General features: G+C 36.3%; 1 protein-coding gene across 3 annotated transcripts in view; it reads right to left on the bottom strand.

The window, feature by feature from the left end:
* Positions 1–27,008, bottom strand: part of NUCB2 (nucleobindin 2) — a 52,766-nt gene that overhangs the window by 6,802 nt on the left and 18,956 nt on the right. The window contains exons 5-14 of one of the 3 annotated variants that reach the window (XM_049890573.1): positions 17,931–18,057; positions 12,252–12,355; positions 10,813–10,998; positions 10,531–10,621; positions 9,918–9,976; positions 9,715–9,807; positions 6,317–6,406; positions 2,471–2,641; positions 2,137–2,218; positions 1,210–1,725 (exon numbers count right to left, since the gene is read on the bottom strand). In XM_049890573.1, coding sequence (XP_049746530.1) covers positions 1,718–1,725; positions 2,137–2,218; positions 2,471–2,641; positions 6,317–6,406; positions 9,715–9,807; positions 9,918–9,976; positions 10,531–10,621; positions 10,813–10,998; positions 12,252–12,355; positions 17,931–18,057 — 1,011 coding nt within the window. In that variant the 3' untranslated portion in view covers positions 1,210–1,717. Of the gene's footprint in view, positions 1–1,209; positions 1,726–2,128; positions 2,219–2,470; positions 2,642–6,316; positions 6,407–9,714; positions 9,808–9,917; positions 9,977–10,530; positions 10,622–10,812; positions 10,999–12,251; positions 12,356–17,930; positions 18,058–27,008 lie in introns of those variants that run through there. The other 2 variants (XM_049890572.1, XM_049890574.1) reach the window with 2 other exon arrangements.

Below are 27,008 nucleotides of genomic sequence, written 5' to 3'. Positions count from 1 at the left end.
ACCGGGCAGGGATTTGTTCTGTTGTGCATAGGATCACTTTGAGTCGGAACCGATTCAATAGCACCTAACAACAACAACATTCTTCCCAGAAAGTTGAATCAGGGGTTGTCTTATGGGTAAACCAAGGAATATATATTCATGGACAGAGTAAAAAGTCCTTGCTATTTTTGCCAAGCAGTATTTAATTGCTATGGATCAGTGATAGCTATGTTTCCCATTCTTGCCTTTTCTAAAAGGTAGGTTTTATTGTAGTTACCCTACACTTATACCACCATTATGCATATGGTACCCTTGGGACAGAAGTATTGCCTTTTAGTTTGTAAATGGCCAAAACACAAGGAAATACATCCTAACAAGACAGAGGAGACTACATCTAGATACTACGGACTTTGAGCTATATGCAATAATAAATTGGATTTAAGGGGCTTCCTTTGGAGGGGGGAGGATGTGAAATGGGTATTTTCTGAAGAATGGACCTAGAGATTTAGGTAGCCAACAAGGCTGATTGCGGTTAAAACTGAAAGTTGCTTATCAAACATTCCTTTTTCCCTTCTTACTTACAGTATTGTAAAGGCACCCTGGTGGCACAAACCGCTAAGTGCTCAGCTGCTAACCCACAGGTTGGTGGTTCAAATGCACCCAGTATCTCCACGAGGGAAAGACCTGGCAATCTGTTTCTGTAAAAATTACAACCAAGAAAACTCTATGGGACAGCTCTACTTTGTCACATGGGGTCACTATGAGCCAAAATCGACTCTACGGCACCTAATAACAACTTTTAACTGGTCTTATTAACACACGGATTTCTCAGCTTCCTCTGCAGTTAGGTGTGGCCAAGTGACTCAGTTCTGGCAAGGGGATGTATGTAAGTTTTAGCGTTGTGTAGTTCTTGGGAAAATTACCTAAAAGGAAGCCGCTTCAACTGAGGAAAGCTCCTTTTCTTGCCCTTCCTCACCAGCTCAAGCAGCAAAGACAGTGAGGTACTTTGAGGATAAAAAACACGCAATGAGGATAGCAGAGCAGAAAGATAGGAATCTGGACACCACATACTTCTAGATTTCTTTTATGTAAGAGAGAAAAACTCCTATTTAGTTTAAACCACTATTATCTTTGGTTTTTACGTTACATGTAGCTAAACCTAATCGTAAATGATAAAGTAATAAAGCAAAAATATGAATGAAAAATGATCTGAAGCAGTAGTAAAAGCCCTTCAGTTGAAGAATTTTTAGACAGGTAAGGTTGTTAAAAGTAGGAAAAAGTTACCAGTGAATACTAAGCCTACTTAGGGGAAGAATTGTTAATACCGAAGTTTTTTGAGAGAGGATAAGTACTCATGAAAGAGTATCTATCTTCATGAGTAAAGAGACACCAATTTATTTCAAAAGCAATAGGCAGAGATTCTCACTTAAATAATTACTGATAGACTCCTTAAATTATGCCACAAGGCCACTTAATTCAATCAGTGAAGGAGAGCAAAAAAAAGGAAGGAAGGTATGAAGGTGAGAGCAGATATTAAGTTTTTTTCTTATTCTGGTAGACTTCAGTCCTTAAATATCTGTGTCCAAAAAAAAAAATGTGTTCTCATTTCAAAGGTATCTTTCTTTATTCCAAATATATTTTAAGATATTTACTGAGCAAAGAAAAAGGAAGGGAGGTAAAAAGACGAAACAGATGCTGAGTTAACCGTTTTCTTCCAGGTCCTGGTGGACTTCTGACTTTAAATGTCTGTGTCAAAAAAAATATGCTCTCATTTTAGAAGCATCTTCGTTTATTCTGAATGTTCCTTTTATATATAGATATATTGAGTATTTGTTTTTTAATATGCTTGGTTAATTATAGACTACAACTTAAAAAATGTTCACTGGAAAGATCAATACAACTTGATTAGGAAGAATTATGAATAATGTTGAAATAAACCATTTCACTACAAATATGGCTATCAAGTTATACTGCATTTGATATGTGCTGATGCATAAACATTTCAGAGGACTTCTCATTTTTCTGTAATATAAGTCTACAAATACATAAAAAGTAACTTAAATCTTAATAATTTAAAATTATATTTGTAACAAATGTGGGTTTCAATTTATTTAATTGTTTATATCCTTAAACAGACAAACAAACAAAATTACATACGTGGCTGAAATTTCAGTTCTCCAGCTGGCCCTGATGGAGGAATTCCCTGTTGTAATTTTTTTTGTTCCATCTGCTGTACGGCCTAGTGAACGGAAAAATAAAGTCTTAAAAATAAGAACTTTTAAGATTTTTGACAAAGCACAACAAACTGTTTTCCAAAATGAAATATTCAAACTCTAAAACATTTAGATTAATATTTAACATAAAAACATAGCAATTAAAAAAATACTATATAACTAATAGTATTTTGAAATATTCTATTACAAAAATACTGACTTTCAGTAAAGCGCATTAAAATACTTTTTAATGCCACAGTCGTTTTACAAAATACCACCTGATGAAATTCCATCTTCTGAGCCTGAAGTTGGTCGTGCTGGCGTTGTAACTCTTCTTTTTGTTTCTGAAGCTCATCTGCCTTCTTCCTAAGTTCATCTTCTTGTAAAGAGATATGATTTTCATATTCTTTCAGTTCTTCCTCTGTGAAGAACTGTTGCTGATCCAATGTCTAAAAGAAAAAAAAATGAGGAAAGATAATCTTAGAAATACAACAATAAGGTATGATTCAGCTTTAAAATTCTATGATTAGCAAAGTGCAAAAGAAAATCTCTAACATGATACCTTTTCAGTAAGAAAGAGGAAAAGAGAAAATATTTGAGCAAAAGGAAACTCAGACACTAATAAAATTGGTACTTCAAGGGTAAGAATTGGGTGGAAAGCACAAAGAAAATATGGAAAGAGAAATGACATTTTCTGAATAAACTTTCTTGTACAGATTTGATTTTTAGAAACTTGTTCATGTTTCACATACTCAAAAGAAAGAAAAGAAAGTCCACAAAATGGGAAAATCCTAAAAATTGAATACATATAGAAACAAATTAACAGAATTTTTATTTTAAGTAAGATAACTGACAGAATATAGATACGTATAGGTGTATATATGTGTGTGTGTGCACATGTATGTATATGTACATATACACATACATATAAACAAACACACACACATGCTTTTTTAATTCCCCAGCTATATTATCTGACAAGGTCTAGAAGCAATGATACTCCAGTAGCAAGGAGCACATCCAGTGCCAGATCTTGTTCTATAATATCAGTCTCCACTAAAAGCAACCAAGGCTTCCTAAGAGAAGGGCTGACTCCAGGAGTGGGGTAGGGAAAGATAAGACGAGCCTTGAACATCTTGTTATGCTAGAGAATAAGGAAGTCTTCAAAGAATGATGAACACGTCAGAAGGACACAAAAGCCAAAGTGAAGAAACTCTCACTGGCCAAATCTGAGACAATCTGAGCATCAAAATAATGAAAGCAAGGATTAGAGCCTACTGAATAAAATAAGAATCCATGAGCCCACATTGATATAGGTAGGTAGGTGGATAGGTGGATAGATGGATGGACGGATGGATGGATGGACGGACTGACAGGCGGGTGGACAGGCAGATGGACAGATGAGAGGATAGTTTTTCCTTACAGTAGAAAGCCAACTCATAAATGTCAAAGGAATGATGGGACTAGAAAATCACCATTTGTCAACTGTCATAATAATAATAGACTCTGGCTAGGATCATCAATGGATTTTAAATTTCGTGGATAATGAGAACTCTCATTTTTTATTGTTGGAAATATAAATAGGTAAAACTTATAAAAAGCATTTTTGCAAAGTATATCAACATCCTTCAAAAATAGCCTCTTGGCCTTGGTAATGCTACATTGAAAATCTGTCCTATAAAATACACCTAAACACATAAAAAGCTTTATATGAAAATGTGTTGATAGCCGCACTTTTTATAATAACAGTTAAAGACTGGAGATGAGTTAAATGTCTAACCCTGAGAGAATGGTTAAGTGCCTCCATAGTTATTAAAACTATGCTTACAAATATTATGCAGAAATACTTTCGATAGAATGTCAAATGAATCAAAAAAGCTGACTTCTGATTCTGGGAGTATGGTGGGTCAGATAAGATACTTCTTTAATGACAAAAAGTAAAATAGTGACTTTACCGTGAGGCAACCTGTTAGACATCACCTGAACCACATAATCAGAGTTAACGTTGCCAGTTACGGGAATAATCAACAGCATGTGCTTCCTGATGTGATACCCTGAGGAGAACATAGCACTCCTTCTGTTTATTCCATCAAAGGTAGGAATCATGAGGAAACATCGGACAAACTCAAACAGAGGTACATTCTACAAAATAAATGGTTTGTACTCTTCAAAAATGTCAATGCTGTAAAATACAAAGAAAGACTCAGGCACTGTTTCAGATTAAGCGAGACTAAAGGAGTTCCTGGGTGGTGCAAACAGTTGATGTGTTCAGTTGCTAACCTAAAGGTGAGGTTTGAGTCCACCCAGAGGCACCTCAGAGGAAAGGCCTGGTGATCTACTTTTGAAAAGTCACCCACCGAAAACTTTATGGAGCACAGTTCTGCTCTGACAATCTATGAGTCAAAATTGACTCAACGTAACTGATAAACAGACATGACAACAGAATTCAATAGATGACCTTGGATTTTCTTTTGCCCTGTAAGGACATTATAGGGAAAATTAACAAACTATCAATAAGGTCTGAAGATTGAGAATAGTAATGTTTTAGTATTAATTTCCTGATATTGATAATTTACTGTAATTATGGAAGAGAAAATCCTAGTTCATAGGAAATACATGTTAACGTATTTAGGGTTAAAGCAGCATCATGTGAAACTTACTCTTAAATGGGTAAAAAAACTGAATATTAATATACAGTTTTATATACACACACACACACATATAAAGAGGGGAAGACAAAAAAATAGAGAGATAAAGCAAATGTAGTAAAATGGGAAATCTAGGCGAAAGGTATTCCAAAATTCCTTGTTTATTCTTAAAGCTTTTATGTAAATCTGAAATTATGTCAAATTAAAAAAAATTTAGAATTAGCTATGAATCTTCTAGTTCACCAGAAGCACTAACAGGAATGTACATTTAAATTATGTTAGCATTCTTCTTCTTCACAAAAGTCCAGAAGTATTTCAAATGTTAAAATAAAACTTAAAATAAAACAAAGCTGATTTCTTTGATCTCAAACTAGTATGAGTAGTTGTTTCAGTCTGCCTGGAACTGTCCTGCTTTTAGCACTGAAAAGCCCTACAGCCCAGAAACCCCTTAGTACCAGGTAAGCCAGGATGGTTGGTCACCCTATCTCAAACTATTTTCTGGACAATTAAAAAGCTAATTAAAATGTTAATATTTTTATCTTATATTTTATGTAGAAAAAGACAATTTCAATCTATACTGGTCAGTACCATTCAATGATTCTTTTAAAAATTGTCTATGCACTCATTTATACACAGTTGACTATGTTAAAAATTGGTATATCTTTCTGGAGCAATTTGGCAAGGTATATTGAGAAACTAAAAAATGTTCATTCACCTTGAGGGTAGTTCTATCTCTGGGTTATGAACATCCGACTTACGTACGACCTGCAGTTATGAACCAACCCCCACAAAGCCTATTAAAAATTCGAAGTATGTACAATGGTTTATAATAAAAAAAAAGGCACTAACTTTGCGAAACACATCAAAACATTATTATTATTACCGTATTTATTATGTTAAAGAGGTTTTAGTGTATCTGGAAGTGATTGTTTAACATCTCTTATACACAGAAAGGTACATTATATACTATATACTAAAACAAACTATATACTATATATTAAGACAAACATTTGACTAACTGACGTTAGATATGAACTACACCCAACTGTTCCAACTTATGTACAAATTCAACTTAAAGACAGACTTAGGAACAGAGCTTATCCGTAATCCAGGGACTGCCTGTATTTCCAAATAGAAATAACACATTGTATAATTTAAGCGTCTTTACAGGTGACTTCTAATTTATTCTTTAAATGCACCTATATTTCTAATCTTCAATAATGAACATTATTTTACACTTAGAAAAAGTATAGTTTTCAAGATGATTTCTAATTACATATACTGTGATTACAAAATAATCAATTGCCAAAAGCTTTTCAAAAAATCAAGTGTATTACTTCATATTGACATTTTGTATAAAAAGATAATACTAGTAAGGCTATACATGTGAACATAACGGGGAGTGTAAGTAAAAACTAGGTACACTGATGTAGAATTTCTTAAACTATACATCCCATTTAAAGTAGGTTCTATTACCTCCCAGCTCTCTGGCTCCAAGAATTCTTTTTTTTCTGTAGCTCTTAAAAACTCTTCCAGAGTCACCAATCGGTCTTTGTTAGCATCAATCTGATTAAAGGAAAATGCATATGTAATGTAAAATAACTCTCTCATACTATTTGGATATTAGAAACTGTCTTTTAATACATGTTACTACATAAACATATGGCAATTGAAAACAGCCTAAACATTCATAGAAACTGGGGTGGGGGGGCTGGGATTAATCAGGACATTCAATATTATACTAAAAATAGAAGATAAAATATCTTTCTCTTCTATATAATTCAAATTATAAAATATGAGATATTTAGATACCTGATACCCCAAAAAGGTCCCTGGATGGCTCAAACGGTTTGCACTCAACTACTAGCCTAAAGGTTGATGGTTCGAACCCACCCAGCAGTGCTGTGGAAGAAAGATCCAGCAATTTGCTTCTGTAAAGACTACAGCCGAGAAAACCCTATGAGAGCAGTTCTACTCTATAGCACATGGGTTGCCATGAATCAAAATCTCGAGGGCAATGGGCTGTTGTTGTTTTAATTTTTATTTTTAAATACTCTAATGATCACCAAGTTTGAGTCTGATGATCTAACTGGTAAGGCTGGTATTTTCTCTTCTACCCTCATCACACCATGTGCTTGAACAAGAAAAACAACCCTATCCAAAAAGAGGACTGTTTTAGCCAAAAGTAAAAGAGTTTAAATTAAAATCCTCTCAACTTTTTTCTTAAAAACAAACAACTTAAAACTAAAGTTGACAAGCTCTGCAAATTCTCTTCAATGGCTTTTACAGACTATGGCAAATTCAGATACAAGGTAAGCTCTGTACTGGTCAAATAAATTCATTTGATACTTGGAATGTTAGCAGTCAACACAGATCCCAATTCAGCATTAACAGCTCAAATATCAAATGAAAATCACCGAAGCAAAACAGTGGACTTCAATCACCCTGCATATGATGTCTACACCAGAGTTTTTTGTTTAGTGGGAAGTAGGCAGAGTAGGACTGTAGAGAGAAGCAAATATTTTACTTAGGTTGGTAATGGAGGCTTATCTGCAAAGTGGACATTAAGCACAGACCTGATGGAGGTGGGACTATGTGACGATCTGGAGGAAGAGTGTTTCAGGAAGAAGAAATGTTAAGTGAAAAGCCTCTAAGGTGGGAACAAGCTTGGTTAGGGTGGAAATGCCAAGAAGGCCAGTGTACCTAGAGTAAAGTCAGACAAAGCCAGAGAGACGAGATCAGAGAGAAAGGTAAGGGTGAGATCATGCCATGACTTTGGCCATAAGAGGAATTCTGGATTTTATTCTGAGTAAAATAAAAAGCCACTGAAGTGTTTTGAGCAAGAGAGCAATATGACCTGATTTAAGCTTTTAAAAGGTCTCTCTTCCTGCTGTATGCAGTAGGGTAAAGAATAGAAGTAAAGATACCAGTTAGGTGGCTAATGTAGTAGCTCAGGTCAGAGATTTGCTTGGAGTTGTTGGTAGTAGAAGTGGGGAGAAGTAATCAATTCTTGATCTGTTTGAAAGGCAGATCAAACAGGACTCATACATTGGATGTAGGGTATGAGGAAAAAAGGAGTTAAAGATAACTTTGGCCTTGAACAACTTGGTGAATGGTGATCCATTTGCTGAAATGAAGAACACTGAGGGAGAACCAAGCCTGGGACTGAAGATACTTACTATATGTCTAGTAGGAGATATGAAATAAGCTCAAACAAACCTGGAGGTCAGAGTAAAGGAAAAAGCTAGGGATAAAAATTTGAGATTCATGAGTATATAGAGCATACATAATGACTCAATAAGGGTACCTAGACAGAGAAAGCAGATAGGTAAGTGAACACAGGCAGGGAATGGGCAATTTAGGACATGGGAAGAGGAGGAAGAGCCAGCAAAGAAGATTGAGAAGAAAAAGTAAAAGCGGTATGAGGAAACTAAGAAAATGTGTTTTCCCAGAAGCCATGTGAAGGACGCATTTCAAGAAAGGGGGAAGGATCAACTATATCAAATGCTGCTAAGGGGTCATATAGGATGAGAACACTAAATTCGACAAGGCAGAGATCACCTACCAGGAGTTTCAAGGAAATAGTAAGGGCTACAGCATGGTAGGTTAAGGAGAAAATGGAAGGTGAGGAAGAAGAAACAGAAGCTATAGACAACTCAGTGGAAGAGTTTTGCTGTAAAGGGGAGCAGAGAAATAGGCCAGTAGTCAGAGCTTCCTTTTTGTGTTTAAGATGGAATATATTAGAGCATGTTTGTAACCTGATGGGAATGATCCAGTAGAGTGGGAAAAACTGATGCAAGAGACAGAGGGGATAATGGCATGAACAAAGCTCTTGAATAGGAGATAGAGAACGGGATCTAAGGAACAAATGGAGGAGAAGATCTTCAATGGGAACAGCAACAGTTCAGCCACTGTTAATAGAAGACAAGGCAAAATAAATGGATACAGGTGCAGACTGATTAGTAGATTTGAGAGTGGGAAGATAAGTAACTCTTAATTGTTTCTATTTTCTGAGTAAAATAAGAGTCAAGGGCAGAGAAGGGGGAAGAAGCATCTTAAAGGTTTAAGGAAAGGGGAGAATGTGTAAAACTATCAGACTCTGAGGGTGGGAAAGTGAATGGACCAGGCAAGCATGGTGGAATTGTCAAGCTGTGCTACAGGCCTGCTAGTGATTTGTGGCCCTAAGGCTAAAGTGACACCAGTTAGCACATTTCATGTTAATCTATTCTACATTCCACTGCTTTGATACAGCAGGATACAGCAGGGTTATGCATCTGCTCATCACTGACTTTGGGCTTGCCACAGACATGCTTTGCCAATGGGTTGTAAGTGGACATGAGGTATGCCACATCTGAGCATAAGTTATAAATACTGTTACATAGTTTGGCTGGGAGGTAGGTGACTTAGCCTGGGAACGGAAAGAACATACAGCCAAAGCCAGCCATGGCCAAACCAGTCAAATTCAGACTAGCCCTGCCATACCTAGCTGTAATCAACCCTTAAAGCTTATGTCACGTGAACAAGAAATAAATACTTGTTGTTATAAGCCATTAAGTCATCAGAGTTTTTGTTTTTTCTTAGCAAAAACTAACACAGGTTTTTTAAACATCACATATTGAACTTCATTGTTTTTCATATCTAAAAGAATGTTTTATAGCTGATATGTAACATTATCTTAATTTTTAAAACTTTTTTAAAGTAGTTACAAATTATCTTATTTACACTAAGGAATCTACTGAACAGTCTGGATCAAAAAGGTAAAATTCAATTATCTACCTTATTTCTATACTTACTTTCCATCTTATGGTAAGATACATTGCAAGAATTTGAATAATTAATAGATGTAGCATATAATCTAAACTTTTAAAACATACCTCATTCATTACATGTTCCCTCATTCTAAGCCTTTCTTCCTCCATTTCTATCATATCATCCTCTTCATTTTTGGGGTCATATACTTTCTCCAACTAAAAAGAAAATGTTAAAACTGGCTTAAAAGAAAAAAAGGCAGTAGAAGAGAAAAAAGGGAAAGAGAGAATATGAGCAAAAACACTGAGTACACAATAAATTCATTTACCTCTTTAGTAAACAGGGCTTCTAATTCTTGTTCATCCAGGAAGCCATCATTATTGACATCTAAAGTTTAAATGTTACAAATGCAAAAAATGATTTTAATGCCTTAAAAAAATAATTAAAATACAATTATTTACAAATGGTTTGCAAAAGTACTACTGACATAAATCATCAATGTGCTGTAGAAAGTTTCTTTTTTTATAAAGCCTCAGATCACCCCAATAACAATTCAATATTTAGCTATAATTTTAGAAAAACATCTTAGCCAGTTTTTCCCAAAACTTCAAAGCAAAACAATATGCTGTACAAGTAAATTTTAATACTACATCAGGAAGCCTGTCATCACCTAGTCATAGAAACACCTTCAGTTTATACAGAACTTTTTAATAAGTCATAATGACTCAGCAGTAAAACAGGTATAAAGACAAAGCTATTGACCTAAAATACTTTATACCACAGATCAGCAGTAAAGACTATTATACTACCTAAGAGAAAAACTCTAAACATTTACTATCAAAAGAATTTAGTAGCAGACCTTGGCAGAAATCAAGTAAGAATAAAGCAACTATGATTTTTTTCAAAGACATAAATATTAATATTTGTATCAAATCTGTTACCATGTAATTTGAAAAATGTCTTGGGGTCAAAGTCATTAGGATCCAATCCATCAGCTTCTTCCCATACCTCTTTCAGTTGATCTTTGCTTCCCTGGGAATTAATTTTTTAAAATTACTCAAAATATAATCTATATGTATAGTCTCAAAATAAAATATAAATTTGAGGAACTTTACAGAATTAATAATCAAGATTTAAGTACTAATAATTTATAATAAAATTCTGCTAGCTGGTACAAATAAGAGTCTTATCGGAATATGGTTTCATAAAGTCACAATCCTCACTGGATGGTTAACTTTGGGATGATTTTCGTGCTTTTTCTTCATTTCTTCAAATTTAGATTCTTCTTCTTTTCTCTTTTCTTCATTCAGTGTTTTTAAATATTCTCTTCTTTCATGTTCCTTCAACATTTCATATTTTTTAAATTCTTCATGTCGAGTTTTGTCATAGTGTTCCAGGTCACTTGTAGCCTATAACACAATGCCAAAAAAAAAAATCTATTGCCGTCAAGTCGATTCTGACTCATAGCAACCCTATAGGTCAGAGTATAACTACCCTATAAGGTTTCCAAGGAGCTGTTAGTGGATTCAAACTGCCAACCTTTTTGGTTAGCAGCCGAGCTCTTAACCACTGCGCCACCAGGGCTATAATACAAAACGCATTTAAATTAAATAAAAAGATGTATTTTGAAAATACAAATAATTCCTGAATACAGCATACTCTCTAACAGAAGCTCATGTCGGGGAGGGAACCAAAAAATACCAACCAGACTTCCTTTTTAATACTATCTTTTATGTAAAAAAAAAAAAAAAAAAAAACCCGTTGCCGTCCAGCTGATTCCAACTCATAGCGACCCTATAGGACAGAGTAGAACTGCCTGACAGAGTTTCCAAGGAGTACCTGGTGGATTCGAACTGCCAACCTTTTGGTTAGTAGGGGAAGCACTTAACCACTATGCCACCAGGGTTTCCACCAGGAGCTCTATGAGTCAGAACCTTTTATGTTAAGTCATTATTATTACCAGAGGTATAGGCATTCAAAGAAAACAAATGTTCAAAGCTAACTGCAACTTTAGTAAGTTCCCCACAAGCAAGTAATACATAAACTGATTTAAAAAAGAGAAAGAAAGAAGGGGGCTATACAAACCTATACAGGAAACTAGGATAGTTCTGAACCATTTAACTAAATCTAATAACTGCTAAGTTAGGACATCCAGTTTGGTAACTTCAGACAGTAATAGAAGAGGTCTACAAACTCTTATTTAAAACCCCGAGGCCATTATTTGTTTCAGAATTTACTAGGTTTTTAGAAAGGTAATACGGCACATAGGCCATATACAGAACAAATTTTTAGTGTTTATAATTAGATTAGTATTTCTTTAGCAAAATCTATGAACACCCACACTGAGTGGACTAAATAAAAACTTTAAATAGCCTTACTATAATGGGTTAGTTCATTTCAGGTCAAGTTTCAGTTTTTAGAGTTCTCTGGATTTTGAAATTGTGGATAAAATAGATTAATATCTGTACCAATAAGGGTTAAGCTGCTCTTGTTAATATCTGTATTAATATTAATATCTGTATTAATAGGGGTTAAACTACCTCCCTTTGAAGATATTCTAGAGAGTATATAAAAGTTATGTTACTACTTCATTGAGTTTACTTGTCAAATTACAAGACCTGAAAAGCACAATAAAAATAACATTTTTTGGAATTATTCTCACCGCTTTGATTAGCATATCTAAATCTGTGGATTCAAACGTATGAGGATTCATGTGGTTTAGGTGATCAAACTGTTTTAGAAGAGCTTGGTGGTCTATGCCTGTATCTGAAAGACAATGAAAAAACTGTAAATGATCAATTGCTAGAAGCTAGAAACATTTACATTAACGATACATAAGATAAGCATTCGTATTTATTCCTATAGGATTTTATGAGAAAATTGAAAATTTTAAGTTAAGGGTTCATATTTTCTTTTAAAATATTGTACATATTATTATTCTAAGTAAAGGTAATGTCCCTGAATCTAGAAAGGAATACAATTTAAAATGTACATTTTTATACTGTTTTTAGAAAGACTAGTTGACTACCAGTACAATTAATAGTAAATACTTTTTTATTATTTAGAAACTATCAAATTTTCTACTTTTAATTAGATAAACTCTAATATAGTACCCTCATCAAAGGTCTAAGTAGAATTTCTAAAAATAATTGCTCTACAAAGGAGAATGAAGAACACCAAACACACATGGTAATTATGAGAGCAAGAGGCAGAAAGGGCCACGTAAAGCAGAGACTACATTAGCCTGAGACCAGAAGAACTCGCTGGTGCCCGGCTACAACCGATGACTGCCCTGACAGGGAACACAACAAAGAACCCTTGAGGGAGCAGGAGAGCAGTGGGATGTAGACCCCAAATTCTTGTAAAAAGACCAGACTTAATGGTCTGAGACTAGAAGCATCCCAGTGGTCATGGTCCCCAGGCCTTCTGTTAGCCCAAGACAGGAACCATTCCCAAAGCCAACTCTTCAGACAGGGATTGGACTGGACTATGGGATAGATAATGATACTGGAGAAGAATAAGTTTCTTGGATCAAGTAGACACATTAGACTATGTTGGCATCTCCTGTCTGGAGGGGAGATGAGAGGGTAGAGGGGGTCAGAAGCTGGCCGAATGAACACGAAAAGAGAGGGCAGAGGGAAGGAGTGTGCTGTCTCATTAGCAGGAGACCAATTAGGAGTATACAGCAAGGTGTTTATGAATTTTTGCATGAGAGTCCGACCTGATTTGTAAACTTTCACTTAACGCACAATATAAATAAATAAATAAATGCTTAAAATTTATATGATGGAATAGTTTGCACTATTCCAATGAATCCTTTACAGGACAATAAAAATCTAATTCAGGTAAAATTCATTTGAATTATGACATATTTTTAAAGAAACATCAAGTTTTTTGTAAAAAATAGAAAACACAAGCTCTAGTTTATTGTAATTGAAGGAAGAAGCAATTCTGGACTATTATATTATAGAACTGAACATGTGTTAATGTTGGAAGTCAGAGTCCTCACTGATGAAGAAGGGATATACAAATATGAAATGGTATGAGGCAAGAAAGAAGACTGTGGAGATGGATGGAATTAGTGCTATCTGTGTGAACCCATGATTTCGAAAATATGTATACTTGTTGTGTATGAATATAATGTGTATATGTTTATGTGTATAGATATGCATATTTCTTAATTCTGAGCGATGAAATTGCCAAGAAGAAAACACACTCCACTAGCAATAAGCACACATAGTGCTCCATCTGAAATACCATTCTCCACTAAAAAGAACTAGGGCTCCTCAGAGAAATGACTGATTCCAGGGCTGGGTAGGTACAAGATAAGCCTGGAACATCTTATTATGCCAGAAAATAACTTTTGTTCAGCCAAGTTTTCACTTAATTCTTAGCATGCCACCATACTAGGAGTTTTACTTACAATGAAAATATCTTTTATAAAACCTAGCCCTAAAGTATATGAACAGAAAGATAAGAAAAGACACTTAGCCTCACTTAAGAGGAATACATGTTGAAATTGCACTATCATACCATACAACAGAACTACAAAACTCATACAGTTTGATGACACATACCAATGGCAAGGCTGTGAGGAATTATTGTTGGTGGGAATGTGTATTGATACAACCTCCATGGGGGCAAATTTGGCAATATCTATCAAAATTACAAGTGCATACACCTTTTGATTTATCAATTTCACTTGAACTTATCCTACAAATTATCTTACATGTATACATAATGATCTATGTACAAAACTGTTCACTAGAAATAACTCAAATGTCCATCAACAGGGGCCTGGTTAAATCAATTATGGTATATCCATATAATGGAATTATACACAGCTGTAAGAAGAAAAGATGAAGATGGTGTCCAGGTACTAATATGAAAATATCTCCAGAATATATTATTAAAGGAAAAACACAAAGTACAAAATGCATATTTTATGCCATGTTTTGTATAACAGAGGAAAAATAAAAACTTCTATTTGTATTATATGAGAATAAAGAAACTCAGGAAAGATGGTGCTGGAGGCAGCGGAAATGGATAGAGTACAAAGATATCAGGCAGATTTTTACTACATACCTTTTTATACTTTTTAGTTTTTAAACTATGTGGATGTCTGGCCTACTTTAAAAATTACACCAAAAAAAAAAAAAAACTGAGACTGTTTAAACCCTTTTTCAAGTTACCAGAAATTTCAATTCATCAATTTAGGATCAATGAGGAAATATTCATAAATTTTCTAAATCACATTAGACTGTTTTCTTTAAATAATGAAACTCAGGACCTACCTTGGACTAAAGAAAAGACTGCCAAGATTGAGGTGATGGAGATTTTTCTAAGGGGAAAGAAATCTCCAAACACCTTAGGCAGGGCTTCCAGGATGGAACTACCCTGGGTGTTTGACTACCTCAGGTGGTATGACATGAGCTCAATCTACCTCTCACTGAGATTTTTAATTTTAGGATAATGAGTATTTGGTACTTCTTTTCTAAGTCTATTTAAAGCAGTTTAATGCTTTACACCAGCATTTCTCCAAAATGAGCAGAAGTGCTCAAGTAAAATCCAGATTACTGATCCCCAGACTCAATCTCTGAAGGTGATATCCAGTAATTCGCATGTTTAACAAACTCTCCAGGTGATTCTTATGCATTCTAAAGTTTAAGCACAACCATTCCACCAAGAAGGAGCCCTGGTGGCGCAGTGGTTAAAGCACTTGGCTGCTAAGCAAAAGGTCGGGTTCAAACCCACAAGCCCTTCCACAGGTGGAAGATGTGGTGATCTGCAGTTCTATTCTGTCCTAGAGGGTCACTATGAGTCAGAATCGACTCAGTGGCAACGGACTTGGTATTCCATCAAGAGCAAGTATTCAAATGTTATTAATGATGATGAACCACTTAGGTAACCAACCTGTAGGGGTGTGTTACAAGGACACAATCGCTAGCTTGAAGGGTCTCCCACTGGCCAAAGCTGGCTCAACTCAGGATAACAAAGGAATTTGCCTATGTTTTCACCTAGTTCTTTTATGATTTCATTTTCTACACTTAAATCTCTGATTCATTTGCAGTTTATCCTGATGTAAGATACGAGATGAGAGATCTAACTGTACCTTTTTCCAAATGGCTAGCCAGTTGTGTCAACACCATTTATTTAAAGTTTTACCTTTATCCCACTAATATGAGATGCCACTATTATTTTAGACTAAATTTCGTATGTATTTAAGTCTACGTCTAGAATTTCTATTCTCTTCACTGCTCTGTCTGCTTATATGCCAAAACAACACAGTTTTAATCACTGAGGCTTAATGATACCTTTTAACATCTAATACATCTAGTCCCTCTTCATTGTTTTTCTTTTACATAAGTACCTGGCTTTTCTTGCTTGTTTCTTTTTTTATATGAGTTTTAAAATTAGCTTATCTAGTACCAGGAAGGAACCCTCTTGACACAGTGATTAAGAGCTTGGTTGCTAACCAAAAGGTCAGCAGTTTGAATCCACTAACCACTTCTTGGAAACCCTATGGGGCAGTTCTACTCTGTCCTACAGGGTCTGTATGAGTCAGAATTGACACAATGGCATCAGGTTTGGTTTTCTGGCTTTTAGTACGAGGAAGAAAAAACTACATATTTTTATTTGGATCATGTTCAATTTAAAAATTAAACGAAGGATAACTGACATGTTTATGATATTGAGTCTATCAAAAAGACATTACGCTTTCCCATTTATTCAAATCTGCTTTTGTGTCCTTCAGAAGTAGTGTTAAGTTTTTGCCTAAAAGTCCTGCACATTTCTTAATAGGTTTATTCTGGTATTTTATCTTTTTCTGCTATTGTAAATGGAGTCTTCCATTACATCTTCTAAGTAAGTGTTGTTTGTACATATGAAAACTATTGATTTCTACAGTTTACCTTGCTAAATTTTCTTACAGTTTATAATAAGTTTTTCAGTGATCGTTTTGGGTTTTTCACGTATTCAATTATATCACCTGCAAATAGAGATAGTTTTATCGCCTCCTTTCCAATGACTTTACCTCCAATTTTTTTCTTTTGTTTAATTGTTTTGGCTAGTACCTCCAATACAAAGTTAATTAGCAGTGTTGATAGTGGGCATCTTTGTATTGTTCCTGATTTTAGTCAGAATATATACTGTGTTTCCCCATCAAGTACGATGAGAATAAATTGGATATAATTGATCATATTACGGCATTGTCTATTGATTACATTACTTTTATTCAGTCAAGAACGGGTAATAAATTTTGTCGAATGCCTTTTCTGTACAGGTAGATATGATCATATATATGACCTATGAGATAAACGTTAAGATACCCTTGCACTTCAAAAATTCATAGCTATTTAATTTTCTCAGGCTAAACATAAAAGCATATGAGTTTCAAATATTTACTCCTCTTTATCATTTATCCTTTGATTTTATTTATTTATTTATTTTTTTACCATGCTAATAGTTTTTTTCTTTTTAACTCACTGCCATCAAGTTGATTCCAACTAACAGCAACCCTATAGGACAGAGTAGAACTGCTTCATAGGGTTTCCAAGGCTGTAAATCTCTATGGAAGTAGACTGCTACATCTTTCTCGTACAGTTTTGGCTGGTGGGTTCCAACCACCGACCTTTGGATTGGAAGCAGAGCACTTAACCACTGCACCTCCAGGGTGCCCATTTTTTCTCCTTAGTTCTCTTCACATGATGATTTATAGTATTAGATTTCCTAATATTAAGTCAAGCTTTCATCACTGAAATAAATCTGCTTGCTGCGACATAGTATTCTTTTGACAAATAATAATTTCGATTTTGGCATCAATATATAATAAGAATGTGGAAGCCTTTCTTCTTATTCTATATGTTGAAATAATACAAATAGCACTGACAATCTGCTCTTTAACGGTTTGATAGAATTCCGTTGTGAAACTACCTGGGTCTGGTGTTTTTTACAGAGTTAGCTCTCTGACAATTTTTCTACTTTATCTATGGGAATTGTTCTAATTAGATTTTCTCTCTCTGCTTTCTTTTGACGTTATTTTTCTTTTTTAAAAATCAGTTGTTTATTTTCATTCTTCCTTTTTGCATATTTAAATTTAACTATTTAGAGCTAATCATTTTGATTTTTTAGTGAGCATACTACCTATCCAAAAAAATTAAATTTTAAAAATTATAGAGTCAAATCAACATTAAATTTTGACTAGAAGAACATGGTATGTGTTACTGTAATTACGATCCTAGCTTTTTTATTAATAAAATGTAAACTGATCTCAACAAAAAATGTAAACTGATCTCAATAACCAAATATTGAATTTTTTCCTACCTTTTCTCTTAGCACTTACCTTGAAGGGAATCCATTTTAGCTTTAATTAGCATTCTTAACCTTGCTACTTCTTGCCTTTTCAGTTCATCTAGTTTTGTCCTCACATGGTGACTTACTAAATCCAGCTCTTTGCTTAGCTTTCCACTCTGTTAATAAAATTAGTTTTATAATTACTTTTCATTTTTAGACCAGATATATTTTAAAAGGGTTGTAATAATGATCAAAAATTTTGGCTTTAGGTAAATTTGCTATCACAAAGTATTACTTTCAGAACAGATTAAGTTTGTAATTTTAAAATCAAGACGTCTAAAAACCATACAATTTAAAAAAGGATAATTAAAGCACAAAGGAAAACTTCAAAAAGTAACTTAAATTGTAAAATGATGCAACCACTTTAGAAAACATTTTGGCAGTTCCTCAGAAATTAAATATAGAGTTACCATATGACCCAGCAGTCCCATTCCTATGTAAATACCCCAAGAGAACTGAAAACATGTTCACAAAAAAATGTGAACATGAATGTTCACAGCAGCATTATTTATAACAGCCAAAAAGAATCCAAATGTTCATCAACTGATGAATGGATAAACAAAATGTGGTATATCCATACAATGGAATATTATTTGGCCATAAAAAGGAATGAAGTATTGATACATACCACAATACAGATGAACCCTGAAAATATGCTAAGTGAAAGATGCCACCTACAAAAGGCCAGATATTGTATGACTCCATTTATACGAAACGTCCAAAACAGGCAAATCCATAGAGACAGAAAGTGAGTTAGTAGCTGCCCGGGGCTGGGGAGAAGAGGGAAATGGTAAGTAACTACTTAATGGGTATAAGATTTCTTTTAGAGGTGATGAACATGTTCTAAAATTACATAGTGGTATAGTTTCGTGACTCTGAATATATTTAAAACCACTAAATTATATACTTTAAAACGATGAATTTTATGGTATGTGAATTTCAATTGTTATTAAAAAAAAAAGTAACATCTTTAAGTCATTTGTCATTAGCCATTCCATATGTAAATAGCTTTTCAAAATTCATCTTTTACAGATTTTCTCCTTTGATGACTTTTTATAGATAAGTGATTAGATACATACTCCAAAATTTAAGAAACAGAATAGCTAGTGGTTTACTCTCTCTTGTTTATAGATGCATCTGCAATCACAGGCTGCAGGTCTAACTAGCAATCAGCTAGTCAAGGGCTGATTTTAAGGACTGAGTCAATGGGGCCTGCAGAGGAAGGTAAGGAAAGGAAACCCTACAAAGAAGTAATGGCCAGAGAGGTAGGAGAAGAATTAGGACAGTATGCTGTTATCAAAGCAAAAAGAACAGTACATCTCAAGAAGAAAATGGTTCTTATTATCAGATAAAACAATGGTTCACAAAGCATGGGCCCAACCAGAATTATCAGCACCACCTGGGAACTTGTTAGAAATGTAGGCTAAGACTTACTGAATCAGAAATTCTGGAGGTGGGGCCCAGAAATCCGTGCTTTAACAACTCTAAAATCTGAGAATCATTCAGATAAAATAAAAGAGCCCAATAACATGAGGACTAAAAGGTGCTCACTGGATTTGGCAATTAAGAAGTCACTGACAACCTCCACGAGAATAACATTCTATGGAGCAGTGAAGAAAAGCCGTATTATTTTCCAGTTAGGGAATGTTTGGAAAGTGAAGAAATGTAGTATGACTCTCCCTTCAGAAGCTTGGCTAAAAAGGAAACGACAAGTTCTAATTTATTTTTATTTTTTAAGTTTTCCCCAATTGAGACAAGAGTCTTTGTTTGGCTACTTGTAGTGATTCTGCTGACTTGAGTTTTATTGTCTGTTTTTACTCATTTCTTTTTTCATTGGATAACTATTTAATTTATTTTGTTTTATTTTCTTCTATAAACCAAAAAAACCCACTGCTGTTGAGTTGATTCCAACTCCTAGCAACCCTATAGGACAGAGTAGAACTGCCCCATAGAGTTTCCAAGGAACGCCTGGTAAATTCGAACTGCTGATCTTTTGGTTAGCAGCTGTAGCACTTAACCACTGTACCACCAGGGTTTCCATTTTCTTCTATAAACCAAAAACCAAACCCACTGCCATCGAGTTGAATCCGACTAGAATTGACTGAGAAAGGAAGACAATTATAAAAGTAACCCCTCTCCCAAATCAGGAAATGTATCATCTTCTTTCCCCTGATTAGCTCTACATAGTGCCTCCCATTATCCACATTTTTTTTTTCTCATGTGGTTTTTTTTTTTTAATAACTTTTATTAAGCTTCAAGTGAACGTTTACAAATCCAATCAGTCTGTCACATATAAGTTTACATACATCTCACTCCCTACTCCCACTTGCTCTCCCCTTCTTGAGTCAGCCCTTTCAGTCTCTCCTTTCTTGACAATTTTGCCTGCTTCCCTCTCTCTCTATCCTCCCATCCCCCCTCCAGACAAGAGTTGCCAACACAATCTCAAGTGTCCACCCGATATAATTAGCTCGCTCTTCATCAGCGTCTCTCTCCCACCCGCTGACCAGTTCCTTTCATGTCTGATGAGTTGTCTTCGGGGATGGTTCCTGTCCTGTGTCAACAGAAGGTCTGGGGAGCATGGCCGCCAGGATTCCTCCAGTCTCAGTCAGACCATTAAGTTTGGTCTTTTTATGAGAATTTGGGGTCTGTATCCCACTGATCTCCTGCTCCCTCAGGGGTCCTCTGCTGTGCTCCCTGTCAGGGCAGTCATCGATTGTGGCCGGGCACCAACTAGTTCTTCTGGTCTCAGGATGATGTAGGTCTCTGGTTCATGTGGCCCTTTCTGTCTCTTGGGCTCTTAGTTGTCGTGTGGCCTTGGTGTTCTTCATTTTCCTTTGCTCCAGGTGGGTTGAGACCAATTGCTGCATCTTAGATGGCCGCTTGTTAGCATTTAAGACCCCAGACGCCACATTTCAAAGTGGGATGCAGAATGATTTCGTAATAGAATTATTTTGCCAATTGACTTAGAAGTCCCCTCAAACCATGTTCCCCAGACCCCCGCCCTTGCTCCGCTGACCTTTGAAGCATTCATTTTATCCCGGAAACTTCTTTGCTTTTGGTCCAGTCCAATTGAGCTGACCTTCCATGTATTGAGTGTTGTCTTTCCCTTCACCTAAAGCAGTTCTTATCTACTGATTAATCAATAAAAAACCCTCTCCCACCCTCCCTCCCTCCCCTCCTCGTAACCACAAAAGTATGTGTTCTTCTCAGGTTTACTACTTCTCAAGATCTTATAATAGTGGTCTTATACAATATTTGTCCTTTTGCCTCTGACTCATTTCGCTCAGCATAATGCCTTCCAGGTTCCTCCATGTTATGAAATGTTTCAGAGATTCGTCACTGTTCTTTATCGATGCGTAGTATTCCATTGTGTGAATATACCACAATTTATTTACCCATTCATCCGTTGATGGACACCTTGGTTGCTTCCAACTTTTTGCTATTGTAAACAGAGCTGCAATAAACATGGGTGTGCATATATCTGTTTGTATGAAGGCTCTTGTATCTCTAGGGTATATTCCGAGGAGTGGGATTTCTGGGTTGTGTGGTAGTTCTATTTCTAACTGTTTAAGATAACGCCAGATAGATTTCCAAAGTGGTTGTACCATTTTACATTCCCACCAGCAGTGTATGAGAGTTCCAATCTCTCCGCAGCCTCTCCAACATTTATTATTTTGTGTTTTTTGGATTAATGCCAGCATTGCTGGTGTGAGATGGAATCTCATCGTAGTTTTAATTTGCATTTCTCTAATGGCTAATGATCGTGAGCATTTTCTCATGTATCTGTTGGCTGCCTGAATATCTTCTTTAGTGAAATGTGTGTTCATATCCTTTGCCCACTTCTTGATTGGGTTGTTTGTCTTTTTGTGGTTGAGTTTTGACAGAATCATGTAGATTTTAGAGATCAGGCGCTGGTCGGAGATGTCATAGCTGAAAATTCTTTCCCAATCTGTAGGTGGTCTTTTTACTCTTTTGGAGAAGTCTTTAGATGAGCATAGGTGTTTGATTTTTAGGAGCTCCCAGTTATCGGGTTTCTCTTCATCATTTTTGGTAATGTTTTGTATTCTGTTTATACCTTGTATTAGGGCTCCTAGGGTTGTCCCAATTTTTTCTTCCATGATCTTTATCGTTTTAGTCTTTATGTTTAGGTCTTTGATCCACTTGGAGTTAGTTTTTGTGCATGGTGTGAGGTATGGGTCCTGTTTCATTTTTTTGCAAATGGATATCCAGTTATGCCAGCACCATTTGTTAAAAAGGCTATCTTTTCCCCAGTTAATTGACACTGGTCCTTTGTCAAATATCAGCTGCTCATACGTGGATGGATCTATGTCTGGGTTCTCAATTCTGTTCCATTGGTCTATGTGTCTGTTGTTGTACCAATACCAGGCTGTTTTGACTACTGTGGCTGTATAATAGGTTCTGAAGTCAGGTAAGGTGAGGCCTCCCACTTTCTTCTTCTTTTTCAGTAGTGCTTTGCTTATCCGGGGCTTCTTTCCCTTCCATATGAAATTGGTGATTTGTTTCTCTATCCCCTTAAAATATGACATTGGAATTTGGATCGGAAGTGCGTTAAATGTATAGATGGCTTTTGGTAGAATAGACATTTTTACTATGTTAAGTCTTCCTATCCATGAGCAGGGTATGTTTTTCCACTTAAGCATGTCCTTTTGAATTTCTTGTAGTAGAGCTTTGTAGTTTTCTTTGTATAGGTCTTTTACATCCTTGGTAAGATTTATTCCTAAGTATCTTATCTTCTTGGGGGCTACTGTGAATGGTATTGATTTGGTTATTTCCTCTTCGGTGTTCTTTTTGTTGATGTAGAGGAATCCAAGTGATTTTTGTATGTTTATTTTATAACCTGAGACTCTGCCAAACTCTTCTATTAGTTTCAGTAGTTTTCTGGAGGATTCCTTAGGGTTTTCTGTGTATATAATCATGTCATCTGCAAATAGTGATAACTTTACTTCTTCCTTGCCAATCCGGATACCTTTTATTTCTTTGTCTAGCCTAATTGCCCTGGCTAAGACTTCCAACACGATGTTGAATAAGAGCGGTGACAAAGGGCATCCTTGTCTGGTTCCCGTTCTCATGGGAAATGCTTTCAGGTTCTCTCCATTTAGAGTGATATTGGCTGTTGGCTTTGCATAGATGCCCTTTATTATGTTGAGGAATTTTCCTTCAATTCCTATTTTGGTAAGAGTTTTTATCATGAATGGGTGCTGGACTTTGTCAAATGCCTTTTCTGCATCAATTGATAAGATCATGTGGTTTTTGTCTTTTGTTTTATTTATGTGATGGATTACATTAATGGTTTTTCTGATATTAAACCAGCCTTGCATACCTGGTACAAATCCCACTTGATCAGGGTGAATTATTTTTTTGATGTGTTGTTGGATTCTATTGGCTAGAATTTTGTTGAAGATTTTTGCATCAATGTTCATGAGGGATATAGGTCTATAATTTTCTTTTTTTGTAATGTCTTTACCTGGTTTTGGTATCAGGGAGATGGTGGCTTCATAGAATGAGTTGGGTAGTATTCCGTCATTTTCTATGCTTTGGAATACCTTTAGTAGTAGTGGTGTTAACCCTTCTCTGAAAGTTCGGTAGAACTCTGCAGTGAAGCCGTCCGGGCCAGGGCTTTTTTTTGTTGGGAGTTTTTTGATTACCGTTTCAATCTCTTTTTTTGTTATGGATCTATTTAGTTGTTCTACTTCTGAATGTGTTAGTTTAGGTAGGTAGTGTTTTTCCAGGAATTCATCCATTTCTTCTAGGTTTTCAAATTTGTTAGAGTACAATTTTTCATAATAATCTGAAATGATTCTTTTAATTTCATTTGGTTCTGTTGTGATGTGGTCCTTCTCATTTCTTATTCGGGTTATTTGTTTCCTTTCCTGTATTTCTTTAGTCAGTTTAGCCAATAGTTTATCAATTTTGTTAATTTTTTCAAAGAACCAGCTTTTGGCTTTGTTAATTCTTTCAATTGTTTTTCTGTTCTCTAATTCATTTAGTTCAGCTCTAATTTTTATTATTTGTTTTCTTCTGGTGCCTGATGGATTCTTTTGTTGCTCAGTTTCTATTTGTTCAAGCTGTAGGGACAGTTCTCTGATTTTGGCTCTTTCTTCTTTTTGTATGTGTGCATTTATTGATATAAATTGGCCTCTGAGCACTGCTTTTGCTGTGTCCCAGAGGTTTTGATAGGAAGTATTTTCATTCTCGTTGCTTTCTATGAATTTCCTTATTCCCTCCTTGATGTCTTCTATAACCCAGTCTTTTTTCAGGAGGGTATTGTTCATTTTCCAAGTATTTGATTTCTTTTCCCTAGTTTTTCTGTTATTGATCTCTAGTTTTATTGCCTTGTGGTCTGAGAAGATGCTTTGTAATATTTCGATGTTTTGGACTCTGCAAAGGTTTGTTTTATGACCTAATATGTGGTCTATTCTAGAGAATGTTCCATGTGCGCTAGAAAAAAAAGTATATTTTGCAGCAGTTGGGTGGAGAGTTCTGTATAAGTCAACGAGGTCAAGTTGGTTGATTGTTGTAATTAGATCTTCCGTGTCTCTGTTGAGCTTCTTGGATGTCCTGTCCTTCTCCGAAAGTGGTGTGTTGAAGTCTCCTACTATAATTGTGGAGGTATCTATCTCGCTTTTCAATTCTGTTAAAATTTGATTTATGTATCTTGCAGCCCTGTCATTGGGTGCATAAATACTTAATATGATTATGTCTTCCTGATCAATTGTCCCTTTTATCATTATATAGTGTCCTTCTTTATCCTTTGTGGTGGATTTAAGTCTAAAGTCTATTTTGTCAGAAATTAATATTGCTACTCCTCTTCTTTTTTGCTTATTGTTTGCTTGATATACTTTTTTCCATCCTTTGAATTTTAGTTTGTTTGTGTCTCTAAGTCTAAGGTGTGTCTCTTGTAGGCAGCATATAGATGGATCGTGTTTCTTTATCCAGTCTGTGACTCTCTGTCTCTTTATTGGTGCATTTAGTCCATTTACATTCAGGGTAATTATAGATAAATAAGTTTTTAGTGCTATCATTTTGATGCCTTTTTATGTGTGTTGTTGACAATTTCATTTTTCCACATACTTTTTTGTGCTGAGGCTTTTTTCTTAGTAAATTGTGAGATCCTCATTTTCATAGTGCTTGACTTTATGTTAGTTGAGTCGTTACGTTTTTCTTGGTTTTTATCTTGAGTTATACAGTTGTTATACCTTTTTGTGGTTACCTTATTATTTACCCCTATTTTTCTAAGTAAAAACCTAACTTGTATTGTTCTATATCGCCTTGTATCACTCTCCATATGGCAGTTCAATGCCTCCTGTATTTAGTCCCTCTTTTTGATTATTGTGATCTTTTACCTCTTTTTGGATCAATCTTAAATGGGGTTCGATGAGCATCTTGGATAGATATCCTTTCGTCTTTCATGATGTCAGGGAAGTTTTCTGTCAGGAGTTCTTCAGCTATTTTCTCTGTGTTTTCTGTCCCCCCTCCCTGTTCTGGGACTCCAATCACCCGCAGGTTATCCTTCTTGATAGAGTCCCACATAATTCTTAGGGTTTCTTCATTTTTTTTAATTCTTTTATCTGATTTTTTTTCAGCTATGTTGGTGTTGATTCCCTGGTCCTCCAGATGTCCCAGTCTGCATTCTAATTGTTCGAGTCTGCTCCTCTGACTTCCTAGTGCGTTGTCTAATTCTGTTATTTTATTGTTAATCTTTTGGATTTCTACATGTTGTCTCTCTATGGATTCTTGCAACTTATTAATTTTTCCAGTATGTTCTTGAATAATCTTTTTGAGTTCTTCAACAGTTTTATCAGTGTGTTCCTTGGCTTTTTCTGCAGTTATCCTAATCTCATTTGTGATATCATTAAGCATTCTGTAAATTAGTTTTTTATATTCTGTATCTGATAATTCCAAGATTGTATCTTCATTTGGGAAAGATTTTGATTCTTTTGTTTGGGGGGTTGGAGAAGCTGTCATGGTCTGCTTCTTTAAGTGGTTTGATATGGATTGTTGTCTCCGAGCCATCACTGGGAAACTAGTTTTTCCAGAAAATCCGCTAAAAAAAAATGCAGTCAGATCCCTATCAGAGTTCTCCCTCTGGCTCAGGCTATTCAGATGTTAATGAAGCCGCCTGGGGAGGGTGGGGGAGGGAACAGAGAGATAGGAGAGTAGCACCTCAGAATATAGCCAGAGTTGCTTGTCTTGCTTGGAATGACTATTATATCTGAGATTCCCGCGGGCGCGTCGCCTATGTGTGCTGGCTGTGTGGAGATTGCCCCCGGGGGGTCTGGCCCGCTGGAGTCACGGTCAGATCCTCCACTTCCAGCCCCACGCCCAGCGTCAAGGCTCCCCTACTGGGACGGTGCACTCTCGACTCCAAAATCAGTCGCTGCCTCCCGGGGACTTCTTGTCCCTCCAGCCGCGTGGCCGTGCCGCCTCCGAGAACCAGTTGGGCCTCCTCCCGGGGTTAGTTCAGATGGGTGGAGCAGCTCCCCGTGCTTGTGCCGTGACCGAGTGTCCCAGCTGGGACGCTGTTCTCCCCGCTCCAATACCAGTCGCTGCCTCCCGGGGACTTCTCCCACCGGCTGAGTCCCACGCCGCCCGCGCGACTCGGCTGGTCCCCTTCCCGGGGTTAGTTCAGGGGGGTGGAGCAACTGTCCGTGTTTATGCTGTACCTGCGTCCAGTCCAAATCCCCGCGGGACGGTTCCCCGGCTCGGACGCTGCTCTTTCTGCTCCAAGACCAGTCACTGCCTCCCGGGGACTTCTCCTACCAGCTGCGTTCCACGCCACCCGCGGAACCGGCTGGTCCCCCTCCCGGGGTTAGTTCAGGGGGGTGGGGCAGCTCTCTATGCTTGTGCCGTACCTGACTGGTACGCTGGCTCCAGGCTCTGGAAACAATCGCTGCTTCCCCGTATTAGTTCGTTCTCCGTCTCTAAATCTGTGTTTGTTGTTCAGGGTTCGTAGATTGTTATGTATGTGATCGATTCACTTGTTTTTCCGTGTCTTTGTTGTAAGAGGGATCCGAGGTAGCGTCTGCCTAGTCCGCCATCTTGGCTC

This window comes from Elephas maximus, chromosome 7, assembly GCF_024166365.1.
Source record: "Elephas maximus indicus isolate mEleMax1 chromosome 7, mEleMax1 primary haplotype, whole genome shotgun sequence".
Classification (NCBI taxonomy): Eukaryota; Metazoa; Chordata; class Mammalia; order Proboscidea; family Elephantidae; genus Elephas; species Elephas maximus.
The sequence above is the reverse complement of the archived record's forward strand: the minus strand, read 5'-3'. Positions and strand labels throughout refer to the sequence as shown.